Here is a 24,909-nt window from a genome sequence, read left to right on the forward strand (position 1 = left end):
TCCTCCTCTAGCACCTCCTCCTGACGTGTGCGAGGGAACCGAAAGACATCCGTGACCTTGGTGGGTCACGCCTGGTCAATCGCGAAATAATTTGATCCTCGGGGTCTACTCTGAACCTATGGGAAGAGGAGCCTTTGTTTAATGTTACAACTTTGCCTGCCAGAAATTTTTATTTGTTTAAAAGCTGTTCTTCATCAGCTAAAACACAGCCTCATGTTCGTCTTGTCGACCTAGAGCTGAAACACGGCAATTCCAGCATCTTCAGGAAGGGCAGCGTTGCTGGGATTTATTAGGATCAACATCGATAATACGGTGTGCTCAAATGGTTATGGATACAAACAAAAACCAAACGGACAGCTAGAGAGGCTGATCTGCAGAGTAACGCCAGCGGAGACGGTGCAGGCCCGAGACGTGTGATGTCCGTGAGCACAGACACAGCGGTGGGCGTGAAGTGGGAAAGACGTCCTCTAATTTACGAACAACAGCTTTTGGGGGAGGTGCGTGGAGGGCTCGGGCAGTGCTGGCCAGGGGATGCATCCTCCGCTTCCAGCTCCCAGAGGAGAGAGGAGAGAGGCACCTGGAGCCAGGAGCGGGGGTACCTCGCGCTTGGCATCCTACCTGCTCCCAATGGCTGCCTAACTGAGACTAATGGCCAGAGGAGCTTCAGAAATAATTTTCTGTTGATCTGAAGTAAATTCTCTAGAAGAGAGCAGTGCATCCAATCACAAACTGTCTGTCTGCATCCTGGCCCTCATAAATCAGAGTTTACGGAGGGAGAGTGGAGGACGCTGAAATTTACAATAAGCGCGAAATGGGCAATTTACTTGGGCAGGCACAGCCGCCCCCTGCTCCATGCTTCCCTCTCATTCCAGGCCTCGAATTAAAACAGAGGCTGGGGGTGCTCACCACAGACCAGGGCTAATACACCACCGTTTCCAACAGCGTCTCTGGCCCATAGAGCAGTGCCGAGCCCAGGCCCAGGCCGTCAGTCATCCTGGGCTCCCGCAGCTGCCTTTAATAGCAGGTGCAGCCTTTGCAGGAAGCCTTGGAGAGCATGGTGGTGCCACACCAACGCTTCTGGAAACTGGCTTGTGGCAGCCAGGTTTGCCCATGAACGCAGTTTTTCTTTTGCTGTCCTCAATGAAACACTCTGCCTTTAGCACAGAATAGAATTTAATGGTGCTGCCTGCACGTTCCACGGGGAATCTGTCGACTTGGTGGGTGCCAGGGGAGCTCCCCTGATGCAGGCATCACTGCGGGTACCAGGTGATGTTGGGCGGTGAGGTGATAACATCCGATCTCACCTCCTCTAGGACCTTCTCTAAAGAGCTGCATGCGTCCACTGAAGCTTCCGGTGATACAAGGTGCACATTACGGTGTGAGCAGGAATGGAAAATGCACAGGCCACACACAGAGAGAAGGGGACAACGCGGCCGCCAAGAGGAACCTATAGAGAGTCTGCCTGGCGCTCCCACTGCAACTTTGCTGTCCCTCATGGCACAGGCACCTCCAAACTCAGGCCTCCGGCTCTACCCAGCCCGGGAAAGCTCGAGCTTCCAAGTCAAGCTCCACCATAAACCATAGACCGCTGCTTGTAACTACAGGTATTTGTTTAAATAAAATACGAAAATGAGTTCACGAAGCCCCATTAGCTGGCGAAACAGACGATCGTAAATTGGAAGTATTGGCAACCACCGCTTAGCCGTGAAATGTTGGCTCAACGCGAATTATTATGCCCATGGATTTTTTTCTTTTGGCTTTAGAACAGGAATGGAGAGTGTGCTGTGTTCGCAAAGGGCAGGGCAGGGGCTGATGTGTGTATCTGTAAAAGGAATTCCTTTGGTGTGGACACTGTCTACCACGGAGTCTCTGCCAGATTTCCAAAACATGGCCGACTGCGGACCTGAAAGGCAACTGGGCAGAGGGGCATTCTCTCTTTCCTACCCGGACAGCCCCGTTTCTGGGGTCAGTGGTAAGCAGAGCTCTAATTCCAGCCGCCGAATTGGTCCCTGAGGGATCTGAACTGGAAAGTGTTCTTCTTCCGAATGGTAGCCTCCTGCTCAGCTTTTAAAAATCACCCACTAGTTTGTTTTTCCTTCCTTTGAATGTTTAAAGCAAGATTAAACTAAACTAGGTTCCTGCAGTCTATCGTGGCCTCCCCTGCTCAGTTCCCCCTGCCTTCACTTAATTCCTTCGATTCCAGGCAACAGGAGGCTGTTTTAATTGTACATACTCAGCACTTGCCATTCTTAGACGACTTCAGAATGTACAACACATCGTGTCCAATTCTAGCAGTGACTTTCCCACATTCCTGGAGTTTTCACACTGTCTGAAGTGGGCATTTCAAAAGATAAGCTTCTGGAAGGCAGAGCCAGATTCATAAATTTACTTTCTTTAAAAGTTAAGGTGAGGCCAGGCGTGGTGGCTCACGTCTGTAATCCCAGCACTTTGAGAGGCTGAGGGAGGTGGATCACCTGAGGTCAGAAGTTCGAGAGCAGCCTGGCCAATATGGTGAAACCCTGTCTCTACTAAAAACTCAAAAATTAGCCAGGTGTGCTGGTGCACACCTGTAATCCCAGCTACTTGGGAGGCTAAGGCAGGAGAATCATTTGAACCGGGAGGCGGATGTTGCAGTGAGCCAAGATCACACCACTGCACTCCAGCCTGGGTAACAGAGAGAGATTGCATTTCAAAAAACAAATAAACAAAAAATAAAAATAAAAAACCCCACAAAGTCTAGCTATATGCTTATAAGAGGCACATCACACTTTGGGAGGCCAAAGTGGGTGGATCATGAGGTCAGGAGATCGAGACCATCCTGGCTAATGTGGTGAAACCCCGTCTCTACTAAAAATACAAAAAATTAGCCAGGCGTGGTGGCACACGTCTGTAGTTCCAACTACTCGGGAGGTGGAGGCAGGATGATTGCTTGAACCCAGGAGGCAGAGGTCGTAGTGAGCCGAGATAGTGCCGCTGTACTCCAACCTGGACTGCAGAACAAGACTCCATCTCATCAACAAAAAAAGTTAAGATGAGAGGTGGCACTGGCTCCAAGGTGACCTTGTGTATGGGCTCTGGGCATACCGCTCTATCAGGGGATCTGGTTGGCACAGATGATTACAGGAGATTCTACTGATTAGAAGTGGTGGGGTTGGCACTGGGTTTGCTATGTAGCAGGAGTTCTGTGTAGAAACAGGTCACTGTAGGAACACAGTCTCCCACTGTACCCCAGGGCCCCTGGGATGCTGCAGTGATCTCCCAGGAGCACTGCAGGGAGGCACAGGACACTCAATGCCAGCGGGACACACGTGAGCCTCTGGCTGGAGGGGGGCTCCGTTTCAAGGCCAGAGCCTGCCACGTGCCCTTGGATACATCCTATCTTTGCAAAGCAGAATTTTTGGTGGATGTTGCGATAAGGAAACGAGTACGGCCAGGAAACCAACGTGAACCGGGAAATGGGGGTGACGAGGGGCCATCTGGTCACAAGGTCTGAGAGGCTGGGCAGTGTGAGGCGGATGCAGACATCTCATTAGGAACTAACTGTGGTCACTGAAAAAACAAATGCAAGTTTTATTTCTTTCAGCTACTGTGTAGTATTTTTTAAATGGCAATTCTAATTGTCAGCATATAAACACTTTAGTTGTTTGGATCTAACTACTTAATAAACAGAACCGTTAGGCATTTCTGTGCCCTCAGGGTGCTTTGAGAAACTACGGAGACGCTAAGAGGACTGTGGATGGGGAAGATGAACGTCCTCTGCGGTGGGGTTCAGAGCACGGTTCAAACCTCACCCCCGGCACATCAACGCTGCAGAGGAGAGAATGCGCACATACCCACGGGCTGTGATCGTGGGACGTCACCACCCTAAACCTCAGCCTTGTCATCGCCAGGCCTGGGTTATAAGACACCCCTTGTGTGGCTGCAGAGAAAGCAAAATGCGATCCTGAAAGGTTAAGGTGCCAAGCACAGGGGAAGTGGTCAGGGCCATCATTGCCATTGTCATCCCGGACGCCAGAGCAGAGAAGAAACAGTCCCCAACGCTGCGGCCCGGCAGCAGGGACAGACCACCTGAGGCTCTTGGTCTCCGGGCAGCACAGTCCCAGCACAGGCTTCTAGGACACACCCAGAGAACGTGAGCTTGCTTCACAGAACAATCAGGCACTTGAATTCCACAGCTCCCGCGGCCAGCTGAGAACGCTGCCACCATGGAGTGGAGATGCGGCTCAGCTCCCAACTGACCGCTCGCGTCAGGATGGGCAACTCACTCAACCTCGGGGCGCGGCTGCAAAATACCCACGCAGGAGCCCCTGCCGGGACGTGAGATGCCACAGGCAAAGCCCCCAGAGGGAGCTCACGTAGAAGAGTCCCATATATGACTGACCAAGAAGAAGATTAAGTGGCTTGCTAGAAATCTTCAGTAATATTTAGAAAAAAAGAAAAAGAAAAAGAAAAAAAGATGCCTGTTGGAGGTTGAGCTGCTCTGGGCCAGGCAGTGGGCAGCCACTGACACAGCTTCTCTCAATTCATTCTCCTGACAGCTCCAGTTGGAACTGAGGACCCCAGAGGTCTGCTGAGGCTCTTATGTTGACTAAAATAGTGGAATGGGGGGCCCTGCCCAACCTCATTTGAGGCTAAAGCCTATGCTGTTTTTGTCAAACCAAGAATTTTTTTTTGAACTAAGATTTAAATTAAGCTTTAACCTAAAAGGTTTTTCAGGCCTGTAATCCCAGCACTTTGGGAGGCCGAGGCAGGTGGATCACTTGAGGTCTGGAGTTCAAGACCAGCTTGGCTGACATGACAAAACCCTATTTCTACCAAAAATACAAAAATTAGCCAGGTATGATGGCGCACACCTGTAATCCAAGCTACTTGGGAGGTTGAGGCAGGAAAACTGCTTGAACCCAGGAGGCGGAGGTTGCAGTGAGCGGAGATCATGCCACTGCACTCCAGCCTGGGCGACAGAGCGAGACTCTGCCTCAATACATACATACATACAATCATTAAAAACCCTAAAAAGGTGAGCTGTCTCCCACAGAGACCCCTCAAACCAGGAGAAGAGATTTCACTGCTCAGGCACCTCTAAGGCTCAGCCCCCGCCCCTCCCACAGCTCAGAACCTCCTCCGAAGTACCTGCCTCACAGTCTCCTCAGGGCTCTCACTGGAGGGCAGGGTGGGGAAGGGACAGAACATGGGATCTGGAGTCAGAAGATCCAGATCTCATCCTGGCCTTGTGGCTCACAGCTGTGGGACGAGGGCTGAGACACAGGGCGTGTGAGCCTCATAGTCACGCTGCCTGGCTGTGTCTGAGAGGCCTGGCTGCACACAGGAGCACTCCGTGCCGTTTGCTGAATGAAGGAAAGGTCACCCACCCTCTCGGGGCCTCAGTTTCCTCATCTGTAAAATGGTCATAATATCGATATCGACCTTACCACGCTGCTATGAGAATTAAGTGAGACACATACCATGTGAACAAATATGCCATAACATGACTGACTCATTGGTCAGAGACTCTGGACGTGAGAATAGATCTCAAACTACAGCTGCTGCCCACATGGTGAAAGGCCCCCAGATCAGGCTGGCTCTCACTGGAGCAGTCCCAGTGCCGGGACTCTGCCACACGGCCAGGAAGACATTTCAGTTCCTCTCGAGAAGGCCATGGGCACGGGTCCATGTCGTCAGCAGTTTGGTTTGAAGTCATATCCACTTCTTTTTGCGAGGACAAACTTATCTTTTTCTTTCTTGGAAGACAGGGCTACTTACCTGTAATGATGCCATTTTTCTCCAGGGGCTCCTGCCAGCTGACCTTGAGAGATGTGTCCAGAATCTCCGTGAAACTCAGATGTCCCACAGCTCCTGGTTCTACCAATTAAAAGCAAAGTCATCTGTTAACACAATAGCCCAAATTTTCTTTTGATCAGATGTGTGGGGAAGGTTCTAACTATGGAAGGAAAGTGGTGAGCTGGGGCTGCAAAACCCTGCAGGAGACTTCAGTGGAATGCAGAAGGAAGGAGGGCGTTCAAGGCATCCTGGCTATCATCGCATACATTATTTTCTCCAGCTTCATCCCAGCCACACAGGGCACTGAAGCTACTGGCGGCAGGAGATTTATATACAAATCATTCTCTTTCTCCTTGATCTCATCTGATTAGAACAACCAGGCTGGCTGGGTCCTCAAGAGCAACTGCCTCCTCTGAGTTCCTCCATGGTGCATGCAGCCCCGTGTCTGGCTTGTGTGGGGGCCATCTGGAACCTTCTGCAAGTCAGAACAAGACCCTGGGCCCAGGGGCAGGCTCACCTGCCAACCTGGTCCAGAACTCCAGGTTCCAAACCCCACTCAGGGTCCTGAAGGATTCCAGAGGGGCCTGATAAAGTCCCAGCAAAAACAAATTCCTTTCCCAGGAGCTTCTGTGCCCTGCGGCCCCCTTGCTAACATGCGCAGGCAGAGCCGCAGAGTTACGCTTGAAGGCTGGAGTCCAAGCTGGGTGTCAGACCTGGTTGAGCTGCTTTGCTGGCTATGCAATTACACTCTCAACACCTTAGTCTGTTCATCTGTGAAACGGGGAAAGTAAAAATAACTCGGCGAGACCATTGTGAGAAGAAAATGTAATAAAACATGAAAACACGAGGACGTCCCGGGCACCGTGAAAATGCTCCATGGTCATCAGCCGCTGTCATGATGATGAACTTCTCATCAGAACATAAAGTCATTCCTAGGATCAGAGGATGCCACCCCATAGAAAAGACCCGAGAGTCTAAAACGTGAGTTAAAAATCCAAGATGCATGTGAAGCTCAGCAAAGCAAACTGCTTGAGGATGTGTGGCCACAGGCACAGAACTCTGCCCCATGTGCAGATGGACCCCTGCCTGCAACTCAGGGACAGCAGGGCCCAGAGCAAGTTGCTGCTGGCCGGACAGCAGGTGCATTCGGCGGTTCTGACCCACATCTCTTGCACCAGCTCACCTAGGTTTAGAGCGTTTTACTGCTCCCACAGCAGGTCCCATCGGTCCCATCAGGGCCAGCCCACACTGCGTGGTGATGGGGAGGGAGGAGAGGATGCCTGCCCATCTGGAGGAGATAGGCGGATGTCGTGATGGTAATGTTCTCCCAGATGCCGTTACTCCCAAGCCCTGCCATGTGCCCCTAGCCTGCCATGGTCCCTCTATAGCCATAGCTGCTGTGCAGGGCATGAGGAGCAGGTGGAAAGGAAATGCTTTTGCAGGTGCTGGCGTCTTACGATCAAGTGGAGGGAAGGGATGAGGGGAAGAGAGATGGTGTGCTCCCATTCCCTAAGCCAGGCACCTGTGCGGTGCCTGAAAGTGCCCCTCCATCCACTGCTCTGGGCAGCAAACACAAACACAGCTGCCCAGGTTGGCTCTGCTTCCCCACCTGCCGTTCAGAGCCCCACCTCCTCTTGGATGATGCCCCCATGCTTACCCCTCCAGATACCCGTTCAGAAACATAAGCGACAAAGCCAGGGAGGAGAAAAGCGCAGGAGGAAAGGGCAGTTCGAAGGCAGAACTGGGGACAAGGGAGGAAAAGAAGAATGGAGAAGAGATGAGAACTCTGTCCGTTTCTGCATGTATCAGTTGAGTACACCCTCCATGCCAGGCAGGGAACACTGGTTCCTGCTGAAAGCTCTGCACCATACAACTTCCCTAGTGAACGTGCTGGATGGCGCCACACGGTCTTCTTAGTAATAAAAAATGCAAGTCTTTGAATTGAGCTTAAAATAGGAGAGCATGAAGTCAAGGGTGTCAGTTGTCCTGAAAGAGTATCCAGGATTCCTACAGAGAAGCCTCACCCCTGCAAAGTCCCTGTTCTGGCTACTGCCAGCCTCATTTGCACAAACATTAGATTTTTAGGGTGAATTCCATACCGAGAACTCAGTTGGTACTTGGACAAAGCCTTCTAAGACAAGTTGTAATTTTTTAAAAATGGTAACAGCCTCAAAAAAAACCAAACAAACAAAAAAACAAAAAAAACCCCAATCATCTGGGTGAAACTTTGAAAAGACTTTTCACGGATAAGCTCAAACGCTCTGACAAATTTCACTTTTCCAGTGTGGAAGACGGTAAAGTAGAAAGGCTGTCAAGACCATCTCATCCTCCCACAATTGTGAGCCTCCAGAAAGACATTCTGACGGATTTTTGAACTGACTTGTTCTTTTTTTTCAATCGATGGAGAAGGAAAGAAAGCTTTTTGCTCCTTTTATATTCTCAGTGTTTCTGCTTCCTGGATTCCTGCCCAAAGATGCTGTCCTCTAGCTCTGCTGGAACCAGCTGGTGATGTCTCAGCTTAAAATTTAGATTCTATTTCCTCTTTACTGCCACCCTCCCCCAACAAATTCTCATTTCCTTGGGGCTTTGGGAAAGAAGGCCTGCTGGGTGTGGAACTAATGACAGCACCATCAGCCAGAGAGAAACAGGCCATTTCTCCAGCACCCAAGAGTCCAAAGCTTTCTTTATTTTCTTTTTTATTGATACATAATAATTGTACACATAGCTGTAGTCACCCTACTGAGATATTGAGCATTGGAACTTACTCCTTCTATTTAACTGAATGTTTATACCCATCGACTAACCTCTGTTTCTTCCCCACCACCCTGCTCCACCGACACACCCCTCCCAGCCTCTAGTATCTTTCATTCTACTCTCTTATCTCCATGAGATTGGCCTTTTAAGCTACTACTTATGAGTGAGAATTGGTGATATTTGTTTTTCTGAGGGCACTGATATAATACCCTCCAGTTCCCTCCATGTTGCTGCAAATGACAGGATTTCATTCTTTCTTGTGGCTGAATAGTATTCCACTGTGTATATATACCACATTTTATCCACTGGTCCACTGATGGATGCTTGGGCTGATTCCATATCTTGGCTACTGTGAATGGTGCTGCAGTAAGCATGGGATATGGGTATCCCAGGAGCACTGCAGGGAGGCACAGGACACTCAATGCCAGCGGGACACACATGAGCCTCTGGCTGGAGGGGGGCTCCGTTTCAAGGCCAGAGCCTGCCACGTGCCCTTGGATACATCCTATCTTTGCAAAGCAGAATTTTTGGTGGATGTTGTATCTGTGGGTGGGGGGTGTCAGTGGGCCTGCAGGATATGGAGATGCAGAGGCTGTCGGGACCCAGAGCGGAATGGTCTGTCGGGACCCAGGGCAGAATGGTCTGGTGGGGCTGGACTGTCCGAGCAGTAATGCACAGTAGCTGGTCAGGGCTCGGGCATGTGGGGCACAGTGTGGGCTCCCTCTCTGGAGCAGGACAACACACAGTCTCCCTGTGAGTCTCCCTACGTGAGTCTTGGGGCTGTGAGTTTTGAGGGGCTTTCCTGTGGCTCGGATTGCAGGAGTCTGTGGTGGGAATGTGGACCACGGGGGTCTCTCGCTTTCCCTTTTCCCACAGTGGGGAACTTCTCTGGGTTCCCAGCCGATCCCAGTCTGGGAAGAGCTGCCACGCCTCACCTCCCTCCTTGCCATAGGTGCTTCCTGTGACTTCTCTATTGAATTCCGGCTTCTCTCTTGGATCTGTTTGAAGTGTGGTTACCTACTTGCTGTTCTGGTTCTTCTTTATAAAGGAGGTCAGTACCAGGTGCCTGTGGTCAGGTGGCCCCTGAAGCCCCTCTCATTCCAGGCTCCAAACTTTCCTTTCAAAAGCTGCACCCCGCAGAGCTGACTTCAAGCCTACCTTCAGTCTTTTAATGTGATATTTGACCTTTACAAAGACGTGCTATTATGCTAAATAGGATAAACAGGCTCCCTGCCTATCAAAAAATGATTCAGTTAGAAAATTCTAAAAAAAAAAAAAATTGAGATTATTTCCAGTTTTCTCTGATGAGACATAAAATTTACAATTGAAAAGCAGAAATAGACATTTTAAAAAAATCATTCACTGAACATTCATCAAGATCGACCATATCCTGGGCCATTAAACAAACTTCAACAAATATAAAATAACCAAAATTATATGAAGTGTGTTCTCTGATCATAATGGAATCAAATTAGATTATCAATAGCAGAAAGACAATAGAATCTCCAAACACATGGAAATTGAATAGCACACTTCCAACTAATTCATGGGTCACAGAGAGTATCTCAAAGGAAATAAAAATACAGAGAACTGGATGAAAATGAAAGCACAGAGTGTCAAAACATGTGGGATGCAGCTAAAGCAGCATGGAGGCAGAAATGTACAGCACTAAACGTTCACACTGGAAACGAGGAAAGGCCTTCAACCAATAGTCAACATGGCTACCTCAAGAAAGCAGAAAAGGGAGAGCAAAATACACTCAAAGCAAACAGAGGAAGGAAATAATAAAGAGCAGAAATCAATAAAGTTGAAAATGAAGAAGACCATGAAGAAGAGGAGACCTGGAACAAGAGGCTGGTTCTAAAAAAACAAAAAACAACAACAACAACAACAGCAAAACAACAACAACAAAAAACAAAAACAAAAACAAAAAAAAAACAAGCAATAAAATTGATGAACCTCCAGTAAGAATGAGAACATGAAAAAGCCAGAAGATGCTAATCATCAATATCAGGAATAAAAAACAGGACATCACTACAGATCCTGTAGTCATTAAGAAGGTGGTACTGCAAACATTTTCATACTCACAAATCTGAACTCTTAGAAGATCAACTCCTTGAAAACCACCAACTCCCAAAACTCAGCCAAGGTGAAACAGACAACCTGGATAGTCCTAAAATCATTTATAAATTTTTTTTTTTTTTTTTTGAGACAGAGTCTCACTCTGTCACCCAGGCTGGAGTGCAGTGGCGCGATCTTGGCTCACTGCAAGCTCCATCTCCCAGGTTCATGCCATTCTCCTGCCTCAGCCTCCCAAGTAGCTGGGATACAGGTGCCCACCACCACACCTGGCTAATTTTTTTGTATGTTTTAGTAGAGATGGGGTTTCACCGTGTTAGCCAGGATGGTCTCAATCTCCTGACCTCGTGATCTGCCTGCCTTGGCCTCCCAAAGTGCTGGGATTATGGGCGTAAGCCACCGTGCCCAGCCCTATAATATTACAAATCTTCCAAAAAAGAAGTCCTCAGTCCCAGAGAGTTTCCCTGGAAAATTCTACCAAACACTTAAAGAGAAATTGACACCAATTTTACACAATCCCTTCCAGAACACAGAAGAAGTGGGAATACTTCCAAACATATATTATGAGACCATATGACTCTGATACCAACACCAGACAAAGATAACACACACAAAAAGACAACTACAGATTAATATCTCTCATGAACTTACATGCAAAAGTCCTCCACCAAGTACTAGCAAAGTGAATCCAACAGCATACGAAAAGAATTATAAACCGTGACCAAGTGGAATTTAAGTACACAAAGCTGGTTTGACATTTGCAAATCAGTCAATATAATCTAACGTATCAACAAGCTAAGATGAAAAACCAGATGATCTTGTCAAATGATGCAGTAAGAGCACGTGAACAGAAGTAAGATTTATCCATGTCAAAAACTCTCAACCAATTAGTAATAGTGAGGAATAACTTCAATTTGATAAAAAAATCATCCTTAACAGTGAACCACTGAGTGTTTTCCCTCTCAGGTGAGAAGCAGGCAAGGATGTCTGGTCTCATCACTCTTATTCAGCATAGCACTAGAAATCCTAGACACTGCAAAGCATGCAACAAAAGGAAATGAAAGGCATACAGGTTAGAAAGGAAGAGCTGCAGGAAGGTAGGTGTGGCTATAAAGGAACCCAGATGATTTTTGTGGCCTTGGAAACGTTCAAGATCTTGATTATCGTGGTAGATACACAAACCTACACATGTGACAAACTGGACAGGACTAAACCCACACATACGCACAAAAGAGAAAAAACAAAACTGGAGAAACCCAAATCAGATCTGTGAATTGTATCATCAGTGTCAATATTCTGGACGTGATGCAATACTATAGTTTTGCAAATGTCAGCTTGGCAGAAACTGGGCTAAATGTACATGGTCTCAATATTGTTTCATATAATTGCATGTGAATCGGTGATGCTGTCAATAAAAATCTCAGTTAAACATGGCTGAGTTGGTGGCTCATGCCTGTAATCCCAGCACTTTGGGAGGCCGAGGCAGGCAGATCACTTGAGGTCAGGAGTTTGAGAGCAACCGGGCCAACATGGTGAAACCCCATCTCTATTAAAAATACAAAAAAGTTAGCCAGACGTGGTGGCCGGCGCCTATAGTCCCAGCTACTTGGGAGGCTGAGGCAGGAGAATTGCTTGAACCCTGGAGGCGGAGGTTGCAGTGAGCCAAGAATGAACCACTGCACTCCAGCCTGGGCGACAGAGCAAGACTTTGTCTCCAAAAAAAAAAAAACAAAAACAAACAAAACAAACAAACAAAAATCAGTTAAACAAAAGAGGAGAGCAGAGCAAAGGCAGAGTATGGGAAGAACTTCTGGGATCAATTCACAGCAGCATGCTGCTTTTCATTTTATCTTTTATTGGCAAGGAGGGCCTGTTGGTCTCAGAGGGTCAAGAAATCTGTTCTGTTCCTCCCGTGTCACTCATTTGACATAGACCTTGAATCAATGGCGAGATCGTTCCAGGAGAATGGCAAGGAGAAAGCTAGGCTGCCAAGGGTCAAGGAGAACTTAAGGCATTCGAGGTCAGCGCAATGGTTAGACTGAAAGGGAGTGGGGAGCCATCCCGGCAGCTCCAGGGGCAGCACTGTCAGGAAGCTGCCGATTTTGAGCGAGGGAGACCTGAACATATCTGTGGGAGGAGGGAAAGGATCATGGTGCCATGAAGAGGGACAGGGGAAGAAGGGAATAGGATGACGGAGCACCCTTAGAGAGGCCCGACTGCATCGTTTGAGAGGAAAGGGGAGAGAGGCAAGGGTAAGGACCTGGAAATGGTGGGTGAAGCGGGAAGGCAAGGGATCCATCCTGGTGGCCTTGGCCTCTGCAAATGTCACCCGCTGGGAGTGCAGTAAGGCTGGGAGTCCAACAACGGGAGCAGCACGGGGTGGAGCTGGTGACCACTGAATTCCTGTAGAGCCAAGTTCAGAAGGCTGAGCCCATCCAGCTCTGGGGAAGAGACAAGCAGCAGCCCTGGGTGACTTAAAAAAATAATTTTCCTAGTGTTTTTTGTGGTTGTTGTTGTTGAGACAGAGTCTCACTCTGTCACCCAGGCTGGAGTGCAGTAGCATGATCTCGGCTTACTGCAACCTCTGCCTCCCGGGTTCAAGTGATTCTCCTGCCTCAAGCCTCCTGAGTAGCTGGGATTACAGGCGCCCGCCACCATGCCCAGCTAATTTTTGAATTTTTCATAGAGATGGAGTTTCACCATGTTGGCCAGGCTGGTCTTGAACTCCTAACCTTGTGTTTCACCCGCCTCAGTCTCCCCAGGTGCTGGCATTACAGGCGTGAGCCACCGCGCATGGCCCTAATTATCCTAGTTTTAACTTTCATTATAAAGGGAGTACAGACTCGTGGTATAAATTGGAAAATGCAGAAAAATACAAAGAAATATGCAAAAACTACTCATAATCATACCACATAGGGATAACAAGTCTTAAATTTGTGTGACATATTTCTTCCAAGGTCTTTTATCTGTTCATATTTCATACAGTGTATTTTAATAAAATTTGGATCTCATAGTTTTGTATACTACTATTTCACAATGTTATATCATGACCATTTTTGCGCACAATTTTTGATCTTCAGAGTGTTGCTTTTTCAACAACTACAAAATATTTCTTATATTGTCATTCTATACTTTTTTCCAGTCCTCCCCATCTGGAACATCTGAATGCTTTTCACATTTTTTCCAACTACAAATAACTGTAACGAGTTGCCTTGTATATAAATCTTTGTGTGCATCTGTGATTATTTTCTCGGGGTAACTTCATTAGCTAATGTTTTCCAGATGCGTCAGCTGGCCTGTGAGCAGAGAAGGAATGGGTTTGAACTGACCAGATGGAGATAATGCAAACTCACAGAGCTTAGAAGGGCGTAGGGAAAAGGACCCTGGGAGCGAGGGTCAGGAAAGAACATGCTGGGAGGCATCAGGGGAATCATGCAAGGAGGTGAGGGAATTAGAAATTGAAGTCTAGATGAAGAGCGAGTTCAGCACGACCAAAGGTGTGGCCACACAGCTGGAACCTGATTCTCCACCCCCTGTCCCCAGAGCTCCTTCCTTGAGCCAAGGCCACCCTCCACAGTCCACGTGCCATACTCTGCCAGGCATTATCAGTACTGATGCCTGATCTCCCTAGGTGAGCCGACTGCAAGCACTCTAAAAATCTGGGGCTTCCTCGTGATCCACCTCTGCCCTTGCCTGATTCTGGAAGTCGCAGCGGTGCACACCTCTTTGACGACTGACTTAAGAGACACGCAGAAGGAATACTCACTGTCTTCATGAGTCCAGACAAGCTGAGGTGTGCTTGGAGGCCCGTCCCCAGGGGTGGTGAAGCACAGAACGGAAGTGAAGTAGGCGGTAAACTTCTTCAGGTTCATTATGTGTCCGTGGTGGACTCCGTGGAAATCTGGGGCAATAGTGACCACAGTGACAGCCTCGGGGGCATCTGCCGGCCATGCCAGAAGCTGAGATGGAACAGGGTGAAAAAGACAGCCTGTTTTCAATGGTGCTTCTCCACACTCATGTCTGTAGCAGAATTTTATTTTGCAATGAATACGTCTTTTAAAATGTAAAGTCATAATTAAGAAAGTCCATAAATCCTACATCTTATAATCACACTTCAAAAAAGTTGAGATAAAAATATATTTTACAGGTTTCTGTATACAAGCATGTATATTTACATGTATTTTATACTTGTCTATGTAAATAAAATAACTACTTAACTCATATTGGAATAATGGACACTCCCCCTCAAATCTTCACCCTCTCTTCACTTAAGAAGGTTAAAAAAATGTATAATATATATTACATATATACATATACACATCTGTAACATACACATATATGGTATATACTATATATACATGTTATATATATGTAGTATATTATATACATATATAATATATACTATATAACTTATGTCTACTATATATAATATATACTATATAGTATATATGATATATACCATATAATATACATATATTTTAACAGTAAAGAATAACATCTTTAACAGTAAAGATGAAACCATCAGTTAATTCAGCTGAAACAGTGCAATGAAACAAACATAAATATTTTTCTAGAAAGCACCTACTTTGTCTCAAAAAAGACATCCATGATTCAACAGGAATAACCTTAATTATTTATAATTTATATCACACTAGTTTCGTGAAAAGGATTTTAGGAGACTATTATGGAGATAATGCAAACTCACAATTTTAAAGAAATACAGTCTATATCCACATCCTAAGGAAAGCTGTGTTCATGTTTTGGCAGCATTACGTATGTGTGTGAGTTTTAATTCCTTAGGCACCAAACATTGCTAGGACTAACTGGGTCTGAAAGTTGACATGCTGCCGGACACAAAGCGTATTTACGCAGATCAAACTGACAATGAAGACATCAAATGAACACCGCGGCCTCACCAATGAGACTCGACAGGAGAGGCCAAGAAGGCAAAAGCATCTTGCTTGATTGATACGATTTTCTTTCACAAAAGCTTCTGTCTTTGGATACTTCCGAGGATAAACAAAAGACAGGGTAAATTTCCAGCTACTTCTGCCTTTCTGGCAGACAAATCAGTGTTTTAGCAAGTTGAATCCAAATGGGGGCGGGGAAAAATGAACCTTGTGTCTGAGGAAACTCACCCTCTGAATGTGAAATTACCAGGTATTGAGGCAAACTAGATGGAATCCCTTCAGTGTGAAGAGCTTCCCCTGTCTACTGGCTATTAAAGACGATTAGAGGATCTGTTGCAGCTAAAATCAAGGCGGGCTCCCAAATCCAATCAGGAGAAGCTGATCTGAAAGGGAAGATCAGCTGTGCTTTGGGACGGTGTATCCTGGTACAGCAGTGAAGTTAACACACTCTGGTAGCTAAAGACACAAGAAGTCGGATGGTGGAAATTTGTCTATGTGTCTAATTCAGTCCGGGCGGGTAGCTGGAATCAACTGGTCTCAGTTCTTTAGATAGAACTCTCCCTGAAGTAGAAAGCGGGGAGAGAAAAATATCCTTTCTCCATGGAAATATCACTCATGCTGTTCCCTTTGCTCGGGGCCTGTGTTCTCCTGAGAGGACCTCCTTCTGGGAAGAAGTGGTTTGTGCAAATGTTGATTCTACTCACTGAGACAGGTCTCCCACCCGCCATTTAAAAATGAATGGCCTTTCTCATAAGAAATTGCTCACTGATGTTTGAACCATCCTCTTGATAACTAGGAATTTGAATTTCTGAACCTGCAGAGCTGATGCCAAGACTCTGGAATAAATGGTGGTCTCACCAAGGTCAAGACGCCCTGTATCTTGACGCAACCGGCTCTTGAGGCACAGGAGGGGCCGCCTCCAGCTGCGTCACATTGTGGCTCCAGACAACGACAGGTGCCCACAGGCCCTGAACCCAGGCCACGTACCTTGTATCCCTGGTTGATGCCGTTGATAAACTGCTGAGGTGGAGGGTTCCACAGGAACTGAATGGTGGTGGAGTTCACGGCTTCCGTCTGCACGTTCTGCGGGGGCGCGGTGGGCACTGTGGCAGGGCGGTCATTGACAACAGCAGAACAAATGGCAGGAGGCACCATGGGGAGGAGAGACGGAAAGGAAACCCTTAGCTGCCATCACGCTCACATGCAATTACTGCACTGAGACTGAGGAAGTGTGATGAATGTTTTGGGAAGCTTACAGTGGCATTACCAAGAAAGAGAATTGGGCTATTTTTCATTTTCTCTTGCAGAATTCTTTAAGGTAGAGGCAGAAAAGTGGACTAGACCATCCTCTCATTCCACAGATGGGCCTTTCCGGTGGTTCCAAGGCGGACACAAGCAAAGCTTTCTCTAATTTCTGTTTCAATGAACAGATATTTGAGATCAAGGCAAGGTTTCATCTAGAAATCCTTCCTCAATATATACCACTATGTTTCAAGCTGAATTGTTCCTTACATGGAAAAAAAAAAAACCAAAAATAAACAAACAAACAAAAAAAACAAGCAAATAAAATCATCACCTTCCTCCCATATACACTGTTGGAGGCGATATTTCTTTTTGTCTGTCAATGGGGACAATCATTTTTTGATTATCCATGGTTTCTCTCTTTTACAGAACAGCTACTGAACCCAATTATATACCCGCCAAATGACTGCCTTCAAGGCATGCCCTTTCTAGTGGACACACTTGTGTAACTGTAAGAGGCAGATGCTCTGCAGAGCAGTAAACTGGTGGAGGGCAGGTCCCTGCCCCTGGCCTGGGAGGGCTGGAGGGCCTCATCTGGACTGTGTTTGGGAGGAAGGGTGGCCTGTGAGGGGTAAGGTCTTGAGAAGGGCACTCTCCGCTGGGAGAGCCGTGGGAAAAGGCAAAGTGTTGCCAAGGAGGCTGGTGAGGATGGGTGCACGGGGAGCACGGCTGGATGAGAGGCGGGGGGAAGCGGGGTGCTGACAGTGCACGGGTCTCTCTGGGATTTCCTACCATGCCCAGCAGCACAGCTAATCACGCATACAGAAGGCAACGGGGGAACTGAAGGCCTTTCAGAAAGGGCAGTGGGCCTGGCTAGCATCTTCAGGATGGGAACCCCGCTGGCCTGCAGAGAGGGGCCAAGCCTTTGGCTGCACCATCAAGGCTTCTACTGGGTGGAAGGAAAGTCCTGGCTCTTCAGGTGCTTGTTCTAAAAGTGAGGCATAGAAGCCTAACGGATCCTATGGATCCAAGCAGAGAAACAAAAACAAGGGTCTTCTTGGCCAGAACACATGGGATCCCATGCGGTCCTGGTGAAAATCGCTACACTCTTCTCGGCTTCCTTCCCCAAAAGCCTGTCTCAGGCAGAGATGAGACAAACATACACTTGGCCAAGCCCCTCAAGTCTTCTCTTCCCAGGCATGTAGGAGGGCCCTCTGTCCCCATCCGCTGCTGGCCACGGCGTGATGCCCCTCAGCCCCCTCTCTAAGTCACCGGGAAACTGCCCTACTTGCCATCCTGTAAAATGCGTGGGTTAAAAATGGACACAGGGCTTGCTGTGCCTGGGATGCTAAGCATTGGAAAGAACGTCACATTCACCTAAGAACAAGAAAAGCTGAACAAAGTACAGAACAATCACTTTTCCTGAGTCCATAAGACAGCTTAGGTTGCATACCAGCCAAGTGGTCGGAAACGCAAGGAGAGATGGGCCTCTCCGAGGGGTCAGGATGGGTCCCACTCACCCGTCACAGAGCGCGGGAGGAGGAGACAATGGAAATTCTGAAATTCACCCCAAATCCTCAGTGAATGGCTGAAGGCTGAATGTGGGCTACGAGAGAGGACGGAAGCTTTGGGAGCTGCAGACACATAGCACCCAGAGGAACAAAGGCGAGAACTACGTGTATTTCGTGGGTGAATTCCACCAAGCATTTGAGGAATAAATTAAACCAATTCTAAAGCATTACCCTGATACCAAAATCAGAAAAAGCCACTGAAGGAAAACTATAGACTAATATCCCTCATGAACTCAAGTTCAAAAAATCCTCAAGAAAATAATTAGAAAATAAAATTCAACAATATTTAACAGTCATAATCTGGCCTGATCAAGTGAGGTGTATCTTATACATGCAAGACTGGCTCAAGATGTGAATAGCAATCGAAGTAATTCATCACATCAACAGAAAAAAGAAGAAAAACATATGAACATCTTAATAGATTTCGGAAAAGCATTTGGCAAAATTTAATAACCAATTGTGATTTTTTTAAAAACGAAAAAAAAACACTCTCAGCAAAGCAGGAATTTAAAGGAACATTCTAAATTTTAAAAAGGGCACCCATAAAACGCCTATAGCTAATATCTTATTTCAGCTCTAAAAACATAAAATAGATATGTTTAACAAACGATGTGCAATATCTGTGCACTGAAAACTACAAAACATGAAGGAAACTAAATACTAAGTCAATAGAGAATCATATCACATGAATCCATTGGAAGAAAACGCAGTAAAGAGGTCAATTCTCCCCCAACTGATCAATATAGTGAATGCAATCCCAATCAAAATCACAGCTACACCGCACTCCAGCCTGGGTGACAGAGCAAGACCGGTCTCAAAAAAAAAAAAAAAAAAAACCAAAACCACAGCTAGATATTTCTTAGACATTGAAAAGGTGATTCTAAAATTTATATGGAAAAACAAGGTAAGAATAGTCAAAGCAAGTCTGAAAAAAAATTGGACAACCTTTACTGTATGATTTCAAAACTAGAAATCAATAGTAATTAAAACAGGGTGTGTTACTGGAGAAGGGGTGGACATATTGATCAGTGACAGAGAAGACAGGCAAGAAATTACACATGTATCACTGGTTTTCAATAAAAGCACAAAGAAAAGACAGTGATTTCAACAAATGGTTCTGGAAATATTAGATATTCATTCACAAAATAAGACAAAACCTGGATCTATACCTCATACCATTTATAAAACCTAACTCAAAATGGATCAGAGGCATAAAGGTAAACCTATAATTATAATACTTTAGGAAAAATAGTTGTGACACCTGGTTAGGCAAACATTTCTGAGATACAATATCAAGGACATAATCCATAAAAGAAAAAGAAATAAAACTGACTTCATGATAGACATCTGTTAAGAACATGAAAAGACAGGCCACAGACTAGGAGACAATAAGTGTAAGACAGATATCCAATAAAGCATGTTTATCCAGGCCGGGAGTTGTGGCTCATGGCTCATAGCTGGAATGCTAGAACTTTGGGAGGTTGAGACAGGAGGATCGCTTGAGGCCAGCCTGGGCAACACAGTCAGACAAAGAATTACAAAATTAAAAAAAAAATTAGCTGGGTGTGGTAGTGCGTGCCTATAGTCCCTGCTACTCGGGAGGCTGAGGCAGGAGGATCCCTTGAGCCCAGGAGTGTGAGGCTGCAGTGAGCAACCAAGTAAGACTTTGTCTCTTAAAAAAAAAAGGAAAAGAACAAAAACTTACTATTCAGAAAATATAAAGAATTTTCAAAATTCAACTATAAGAAAACCAAAAATGTGCACAAAAAGAATAGTTACTTCACCAAAGCCAAAAGAACGACAGGAAATCTGTGAGCGAAGAGAGTCTCACCATCCCATTTACCGTGATGGGATGCCCTGGACCCCTGTTCGAAGGACTCAAACAACACAAACCGACAGCAGTAACAACTTGTGTCGGTGAAGATGTGGAGCGCCCGAGACCCTTGTGGTATGAGATGAGGATGCCCGTGGCACGGCCACCTGGTGGGACCGTTTGGTGGTTTCTTACGAAGTTAAGCATGCGCGAGCCACGTGACCCGACAATCCTGCCCCTGGGTAACTGTGCACAAGAGATGTAAAAGTTCACATAAAAAATCTATATGAAGCGGGGCATAGTGACTCACACTTGTAATCCCAGCATATTGGGAGGCCGAGGTGGATCGCTTGAGCCCAGGAGGTTGAAACCAGTCTGGGTAACATAGCGAGACCCCATCTCTACAAAAAAATAAAAATGAAAAAAGTAGCTGGGCGTGACGCTGCACACCTATAGTCCCAGCTACTTGGGAGGCTGAGGTGGGGGGATCACTAGAGCTCAGGAGGTTGAGGCTGCACTGAGCTGTGATTACACCACTGCACTCCAGCCTGGGCAATGGAGTGAGACCCTGTCTCTAACTAACTAACTAACTAACTAACTAACTAACTAACTAACTAAATGTGATATTCATAGCAGCTTTAATAATCACCCCAAATTGCAAACATCCTAAATGTTTTTAAACTAATGGATAGGAAACAAACTGTAGTGTGTCCATGGAATGGGACGCTGCTCAGTAGTAGAAGAGGACAAAATACTCATACACATGAACACAGGTGAATCTCAAATGCATGACACTAAGGGAAGGAAGCCAGATTCCGAAGACTGCACACTGCACGCTGTATTTATATGACGTTCTGAACTAGGCAAAGATAGAATAAGAGAAAACAGCAGTGTTTGCCAAGCGCTGGGGCAGGGGTAAAGGGGTGAATATAAAAGCAAAAAGACTTTTGAGGGAGGTGACAGAAATAGTCATATCTCCATTATGCTGGTGAATATGGGCTAAAGATGTTTGTGAAAATGTATATATAACTGTACACTAGAAAGGGTGAGTTTTACTGTATGTAAATTATGAAACCACAATAAATCTCACTTTTCAAACATGCTGCAGGCAGGGCATGGTGACTGATGCCTGTAATCCCTACACTTTGGGAGTCTGGTGTGGGAGGATCGCTTGAGACCAGGAGTTTGAGACCAGCCTGGGCAACAGGGTGAGACTCTGTCTCTACAAAAGTAAAAAATCAGCCAGGCATGGTGGCGTGCACCTGTAGTCCTAGCTACTTGGGAGGCTGAGGTGGGAGGATGGTTTAAGCCCAGGAGTTTGAGGTTATGGTGAGCTATGATCCTGCCACTGCACTCCAAGCAACAGAGTAAGGCCCCGTTCCTAAAAAAATAAAGCAAAGCAAAATGCTGCATATTCTTTGATACTTTTCCCATGAAGGTGTGTTGTCTGTGTCTGAAACCCTTCAATGTAGGCTCTGAGACTGCTTGACCAATATAATATGACCCAGGTCCTAAGAAACCAGCAGCTTCTGCTGCTTGCCGGGAGCCCTGAGCAGCCATAGGAGTGTAGGGATCCTGAGGCTGCAGGCTGGTGAGGCCAGGGGCAGCTGCCCCAGTGGACAGCCCAGGGAGCCAGCCTTCCCGCCTTCCTAGCCACGGCGCCAACATGTGCACGAAACCATCTTCCCAACTGAATGAGAGGCACAGACAGTCACATATCCGAGCCCTGCTCCAACTCCTGACCCGCAAAATCGTGACATATAAACAGATGTTGCTTTTAATCTCCAAGTTTTGGGATAGTCAGTCAGGCAGCAATAGATGACTAGAACAATCTCTGCTGAAAGAAAGAAAAGAAAACAAAAGAGGAGAAAGGAGAAAAAGGAAGAAAAGGGAAAAGAAAGAATAAACATCAGGAGCTACTGGGAAAAGACCAACATTTGTTATGACGTTTTCTCTTAGAACCCACAACCTGTGGGGTTGAGGAAGGCATCTCATTCTCGGTAGGTTTAGCTCCGGGGTTTCACGAAGCCCAATTACTGACTCTGGAATGCCAGAATACCAAATATCAAATGTTGTTAAATTCTCTAAAATAAGGCTACAAGGATCATATGCAAGAAAAAAATTTGCATAATTTAAATAAGTAGCTGTCTCCTGCAGATTCAAGAGGACCTCTGTACCTTTGATTGGCTGCAGCACAATCCTCACACCAAGTTCTGGTCCAGTATCCTGGAGGCAGTGCCTCTGCGGGGTACACCATGGTTACAGAGAAACAAACTCCTAACTGAGTTCACCCATTTACCAAGGCATTTTCCCCTCGCTTCTCATTATGTGGGCTACCTCAAATCACGAGCTCTCACACTCACTCTACCCCAGAGCCCTGGCTGTGACACTCACTCTACCTGGGCCCCGGGCTGTGACACTCACTCTACCTGGGCCTCTGGCTGTGACACTCACTCTATCTGGGCCCCTGGCTGTGACACTCACTCTACCTCAGCCCCTGGCTGTGACACTCACTCTATCTGGGCCACTGGCTGTGACACTCAGTCTATCTGGGTCACTGGCTGTGACACTCACTCTACCTGGGTCCCTGGCTGTGACACTCACTCTACCTCAGCCCCTGGCTGTGACACTCACTCTATCTGGGTCCCTGGCTGTGACACTCACTCTACCTGGGCCCCTCGCTGTGACGCTCACTCTACCTGGGTCCATGACTGTGACACTCACTCTACTTGGGCCCCTGGCTGTGACACGCACTCTACCTGAGTCCCTGACTGTGACACTCACTCTACCTGGGTCCCCTGGTGTCTGATTTGGAGCCTGACCTGTGGGCACACATTCTCCTTTCCCAGTCACAGGCCAAGGGAGGTTTTAAAGCCTCAGTTTCCTCTCTCTCAATACCTTAAGTTTAATTCAAAAAATCACCAAGCTTGCTTTTATTCCCAGGTCTTCGGCTTCTCTTTGTCTTGATTATTGCCATCAGAAATGACTCACGAATTTGTGGACAATGGAATTAAAAATGCCCTCAAGTGAGAAAGAGTTACAGCCAGCAAATCCTTCTTGACAGTGTTGAAAATAAAAGAGTGGTTATGGCTGGAAAGGTCTTAATTATTGAGGGTTACATAACCCTGCCCCTTCTTAAGACAAAGACAAGGGCTTAGTCCAACTATCCTGCAGAATAGTGAAGGCAAAAGGGGTTTCTGGTGTGCAGCGTGGCCTCCTGGGGCTCAGACTAAGCCTCAAGGGACACTTCTTCCCTGGATGATTAGCATTAGGCTCTTGCTGTGCCTCCAGTGGCAGGCCTGGAGGCAGGCTGGTAAGGTGACAGGTGTTATGCTCCTTTCTGGTTTTCATTGAGCAGAAAAATATCTTTTCACTGGATAATTCCCCCCACCTGAGCACCCGCCTGAGCAGGCTCATTCGACTCTGTCTTGATGCTCATAGCCAATGACAAGGTGTTCTGTCCTGAAGCCCCCGACACTCTGGGAATAATCACAGGTGAAAGGAGAAATCAGAAGAGCAGTTTCAGGCACTAGGGGTTTTATTTGTCATGGAAATGTGTGAAACCTGGATCAGAAAGTAGCCGTTTCTTCTACCTGAAGAGGGGATTGCTGGGAGTGGGTAGGGAAGGAGGCAGGACAGTGCAGTGGTCTCTCACTGTGCCTCGGACGGGTTACACAGGGGCCCAGAGACACTGATGTCTGTTAGTTTTCATAGCCATAAACCACTGTTTACAGCCATTCAAAAATTTGCAACTGTCAGCTGGGCGCGGTGGCTCATGCCTGTAATCCCAGCACTTTGGGAGGTTGCAGTGGGTGGATCATGAGGCCAAGAGATAGAGACCATCCTGGCCAACATGGTGAAACCCTATCTCTACTAAAAACACAAAAATTAGCTGGGCATGGTGACGCACACCTGTAGTCCCAGCTACTCAGGAGGTTGAGGCAGGAGTATCACTTGAACCTGGGAGATGGAGGTTGCAGTGAGCCGAGATCGCATCACTGCACTCCAGCCTGGTGACAGAGTGAGACTCCGTCTAAAAAAAGAAAAAAAAATTGCAACTGTTGAAATTACATTTCATGCTGTTTTCACTATACATATGCTGTGTTTTCGCTATACACATGCATTGCACATTACTCAGTGAAAGAAGTCATTGTGGAAAGCCATGTGTTGTGTGATTCCAACTATATATGGCATTTTGGAAAAGGTCAAACTATGGAGACAGTAGAAAGGCCAGTGGCTGCTGGGGGTTGGCAGTCAGGAGGGGTGAACAGGAGGAGCACGGGGGTTTTGAGGGCAAGGAAACACTTCTGTAGGCTATAATGGGGGATACACATCACCATATGCTTCTCAAAGCCCATAGAATGCACAGTGCCAAGCGTGAACCCTAATGTAAACTATGGATTTTGGGTAATGATGTATCAAGTTAGGTTCACTGATCATAAGAAATGTACCACTCTGGTGGGGGATGCTGATAATGGGAGAGGCTTTGTACATGTTGGGCAGGGAGTACATCAAAATTCTTTGAACTTTCTACTCAATTGTTCTATGAATCTGAAAGTACTCCAAAATAAAAATAAAAATAAAAAAGAAAAGTAAAACAAAACTAAGCATGTGGTTCCTGTAAACTTTCTGAACCTGGTAACTCTCTTGAGAGGATCTGCTGCAGGGAGGCACAGGGTGGCTGAACCACACTCCACTTCCCTGACACCTCCACAGACCCCTCTTATCAAGCTGTTTTATTTCACTTGCAGGTTGCTTCTCA

The 24,909-nt window shown here is 46.7% G+C and overlaps 1 protein-coding gene across 10 annotated transcripts in view; it reads right to left on the reverse strand.

The window, feature by feature from the left end:
* Positions 1–24,909, reverse strand: part of LOC105483388 (sidekick cell adhesion molecule 1) — a 960,109-nt gene that overhangs the window by 190,881 nt on the left and 744,319 nt on the right. For all 10 annotated transcript variants that reach the window (XM_071095418.1, XM_071095417.1, XM_071095416.1 and 7 more), the window contains 3 exons: positions 16,509–16,624; positions 14,378–14,570; positions 5,761–5,859 (listed from right to left, as the gene is read on the reverse strand). In XM_071095418.1, the coding sequence (XP_070951519.1) occupies positions 5,761–5,859; positions 14,378–14,570; positions 16,509–16,624 (408 nt within the window). The remainder of the gene's footprint in view (positions 1–5,760; positions 5,860–14,377; positions 14,571–16,508; positions 16,625–24,909) is intronic.

Source organism: Macaca nemestrina, chromosome 4 (genome assembly GCF_043159975.1).
Source record: "Macaca nemestrina isolate mMacNem1 chromosome 4, mMacNem.hap1, whole genome shotgun sequence".
In the NCBI taxonomy this organism is placed as follows: domain Eukaryota; kingdom Metazoa; phylum Chordata; class Mammalia; order Primates; family Cercopithecidae; genus Macaca; species Macaca nemestrina.